This window comes from Sesamum indicum, linkage group LG9, assembly GCF_000512975.1.
Source record: "Sesamum indicum cultivar Zhongzhi No. 13 linkage group LG9, S_indicum_v1.0, whole genome shotgun sequence".
Lineage (NCBI taxonomy): Eukaryota > Viridiplantae > Streptophyta > Magnoliopsida > Lamiales > Pedaliaceae > Sesamum > Sesamum indicum.
The window spans coordinates 12,152,230-12,156,694 of NC_026153.1; the positions used below are offsets into that span (position 1 = coordinate 12,152,230).

Consider the following 4,465-nt stretch of genomic DNA (forward strand, 5'->3'; position numbering starts at 1 on the left):
AAAATAAAGTGTTACCACTCCGATGTTTAAGTTAGTCTCGGATTTAAGAATAGATAAAAATAAAGATAAAATATGACGAGAAATTATGAAAGAAATGAGAATTTCGTATGGAAGAGCACAGAGTTAGAGTAATAGAAGAGCAGTAAGAAGGGTCCAAGAGTCTGGCCAGGGAGCCGCTTGTCGAGGGATACCGCCTCTGTTTATAGAGGAGGAGTTCCCTTACAATAGGAGTCCTGCTAAGGGGATCCGCATGATCAACAAAAAAGGTGGGGATCCTATGGGTAAGGCTTCTCCTTATCCGTTCCTGAAGCAACAAGTCTTCCGAGTGAACGGAGACTCCTTCTACGCTCAAACTCCTACCTGGCGAAGAGTCCTTCCATGCTGAAAAGTTCAACTTCTTGAGGGCACCTTCATTCTTACAGGCTAGCTTTGAAGGGAGCAGCAGGTCTTCAAATTGGGCTTCTTCCTTGGGTCATATTTGACAGAGTATGCTTCCTTCCTTGACTGGACTTCGGTCTAGGGGTACTCTCTTGGGCTGGGCCTAGCGGGCCTCCCCTTGGGCCAAGCCAAATGGTAGGATGTCCCTCCCTTGGGCCCAGCATGGTGATTTAGGCGGGCTGAATCTCTCTTGGGTTGGTGGGCCTATATCTGGGCTTAACATTTCTTATTAGGTCAATCTCTTTTGGGCCATACGAGATTGACTCCTTATAAGTGTTCAAATAAGTGTTTCTAAATAGTGACTGATCATTTCTAATACCATTGTTATTTCAGTTTTGAATATGTGTTCCAAACTCAGGACAAGTCTCTAGCTCTTGAATTGCAATTTGAAGAAAAGGATCAAGGGACAATCAACAATTCACAATATTATAACTCTTTTCTATTTAAGTGTATAAAATTAATTTGTCCGTATTTTTTAAAACTCGAAATTTGTGTGAATAATATGTACTTCATGTAGCACTAGTAAACAATTGATACCCAAAAAATAAAGAATATTTCTTTATTTTGTTGAAAAATACTTAACGTTGGTGTACATGGTAATAAGAAAATATTTACCCAAAATCCAGTTTGCTCAAATCAATCTAGTCACAAAGTAAATGTAATACACTCGATATGCAATTTGTCATTTTTGCTGAATTATAAATCAATCACACAGTAAATGCATTGCATTTGTCATATAATTGATTTAGGTCGGCAACATTCAATTTGAGTTAGAATTTTTCTAGAATAATAGTATAATAATTGTATTTATTGTGTAATATTTGGTCATTTTTTTCGGACAGTGAACCACTCAGCTAACAAAGTTCTGATACTTTGAGTCAAAGCAAAAAATATTTCATTGGTCGATCAATGCAAAAAAAGTGGAAGGAAGATACAGTTTCTAGGGTTTGAACGATGATAGTCGTTCCTGTATAATTTCGAGTCCCGAATACGTAGGAACTCTTCTTCCACAGAATCAAGATAAAACTTGGAATCCTTCATTGCCATTGCCCATTTTTCTCGTTTGCTTGATTTCCCTTTAGGAGCCTTAATCTCCCCAATCTCCGCAACCACATTTTTCCATCGTCTGCAACCTCAAACCACCGCCTGATATTAGCTTTCTCTCACTAAAACAATCACCGCCTGTTTCTGATCTCTCTCTAAACTTCTCAAACAAACCCCCCACATTCGTCGTCGTCCATGGTCGTCGTCCTCCCATTGCTGCTCCGGTGATGGGAGATGCGCCAGGGCCGTCCAATCCTCCGCCGCCGCCGCCGCCGCCCCCAACAGCTCTCACCCTCGTTCAGCCCTCCACCAAGAAGAGAAGCAAGCCCAGCAAAGTATTCCGCGTTTTCCGGAACGTCTTCCGGTCGTTCCCCATCATCACACCCGCCTGCAAGTTCCCCTCCCTTCCCAGCGGCCGCCTGCCCGATAGCAAAGTCATAGCCGGCGCCCGGATCACCGGCACGCTCTTTGGGTACAGGAAAGGCCGCGTCAGCCTGTCGATCCAGGAGAACTCCCGCACCCTGCCCACGTTGGTGGTGGAGCTCGCCATGCAAACCCACATTCTGCAGAAGGAAATGAGCTTGGGCATGGTGAGGATCGCCCTGGAATGCGACAAGCGAGACGACAAGGACAAGACGGAACTGATGGAGGAGCCGCTGTGGTCGATGTTTTGCAACGGAAAGAAGATAGGGTACGGAGTGAAAAGGGAGGCATCGGAGGAGGATTTGCACGTGATGGAGGTGCTGAAGGCGGTATCCATGGGCGCCGGAGTTCTGCCAGGGCGGTCGGAGGTGGAGGGGCCTGACGGGGAGTTGGCGTACATGCGGGCGCACTTTGATAGGGTTGTAGGGTCAAGGGATTCGGAGACTCTGTATATGTTGAGCCCGGATGGGAATAATGGACCTGAATTGAGTATTTTCTTTGTACGAGTATGATTAGGTCATTTTAAGGAGGTTTCAGGATTTCGACTTCCAGATGATTGTAATCATTTATCCGATAGGAATTCATATAATTATCCAGAATTTGGAGTTGTGGGATTTCCTAAGAATTACTTGAATATGATGAGCATTCGGTGCTGGTTCTTTGGACGTGTCGTGTGTTCGTCCGAGAATGAAGTTTTCTTTAAGGAATATACCTGGCCATGCAGATGGTCGGGATAGTACGTAGAGCTTTTAAGGAAGAATTGTGTATACAGAGCTGAGAATTCACATTGATTTGTGAGTCATTTTTCAGTTTTAATTCCATTATGAGGATTATATGTGATGATCCGAACAAACATTCAGGATTTTTTTGGTGGGGGATGGGGGAAGAGGGGGTAGGGGGTGGTCATGAATTTGAAATCTTCATTTTGTGTAAAGAGTTTTTGAATTGTTTCTTTGTAATGATGTACATGTTAGAACAACTTTTCTTTTTGTAATTAGTTGCATCTTAATTAGGTTTTTTATTTGAGAAGAATGCCAAAATTTTAAACTGTATTATAGAAAACTGTATTACTTTTCTTAAATTGCACATAAATTATGCGATAGGTATATTGCACTTGTCATATAATTGATTTATATTCGATTGAGTCGCACTATAAGAAAACAGGGTATCAAATACAAAAATTTAAAGATAGAATTAAGTCCGTCTGTATCAAAGACGGATTTAGAGACCGAAACTTTTCTTTTTTATAAATTATTATAATTTTTATTTTAGAGACGGATATATAATTTTACTAAAATATGTTATATTCCATCTCTATTTCCATCTCTGATGTTGTAAATAGAAAAATTTTTATTTATAAAAATATTGAAACACAGACTCGGTGAACCGAATTGAATCGAAAAATCGAATATATATATATATATGTTAATTTTATTAATTATATATATTCTGTATTCTATAATATATTTTATATTTATTTAATATATATAAAATAAATTATATCAATAAATTATACATATAATTAAATTGAGAATTGACTAAATTGACTCATGCATGACATGAAATTAACTTGAGAACCTCTCTCTTCTCTTAACTCTCAACTTGAACATCTCTCTCCTCTAACTCTCTGTCATGGCGGGAAGGAGAAAACAAAAAAGAAAGCAGAAACTCTCTCTCTCTGTCATGGCGGGAAGGAGAAAACAAAAAAGAAAGCAGACCTCTAACTCTCTCTCGCTAGTGGACGGCTTCGACTCCATCGGCACAGCTTCTTTCCGAAGCCATTAACAGGTAATTTTCTTCTTTGTAATGTTTTTTACAGTTTGTAGAAGAAATTCAAATGCTTTCAAGGTGTTCGCTGAAATACTTGATTGAACATCCTTATGTTCTTCTCGCCCGGATATTCATTTTTCTGTTTTGCAAAAATTGATAAGAGTTAGCATTAAATCTCAAATCAATAGCAAAATCGTCATATTTATTGGGTTCTGGGGCCTAGTTGAATTGGTGGAGATACTAGCACAACTGCCGAGCTGAACCGGAGGAGAAATTATCGCCAGAAGGAAAATGTTTTTACCTTCATCATAACTCTTATGCTCCAAGCTTCAATAACTAAGGTATTTTGTGTTAAATAAATCTCAAATTTTTCTAAAAAGATTCTTAACTAGAGATTTTTTTTAAAATTTTTTTTTCTATATCATTTAAATAGATGACAAACGTGTTGACATTTTTATATTTATTATTTATTTTTTTATGAAAAACAAAATTCTCAAAATAATTATTTTTAGTGGATTCTAAATGATACGAGGAGATAAACGAAAATATAAATAAAAAAATTGGAATTAGTATTTTGATATTTTTACTATGTAGATAATAATATTGTACTATGAAATAGAGATTTAAATAATTATTTAAGAAATATACAATTTCTATTTTGAAATATACCAAGAGAACATAAATTAAATACATTTTTTAATTTTAATCTAGAAAAATGGAGTATTGATGGTGGGCTTTAGTCATTTGTTAATAAATAATTTAATTCAAAATAAACTTCTAAAATTTAATT

General features: G+C 37.6%; 1 protein-coding gene across 1 annotated transcript; it reads left to right on the forward strand.

Moving 5' to 3' along the window:
- LOC105171256 (protein MIZU-KUSSEI 1) lies at positions 1,497–2,696 on the forward strand. Its single transcript, XM_011092310.2, has one exon. The coding sequence runs from the start codon at positions 1,710–1,712 to the stop codon at positions 2,415–2,417; it is 708 nt and encodes a 235-aa protein (XP_011090612.1). The 5' UTR covers positions 1,497–1,709; the 3' UTR covers positions 2,418–2,696.

Bases quoted from the DNA above. Each gene is read 5' to 3' on its own strand.
- LOC105171256 (XM_011092310.2), top strand. From the start codon at position 1,710: ATGGGAGATGCGCCAGGGCCGTCCAATCCTCCGCCGCCGCCGCCGCCG.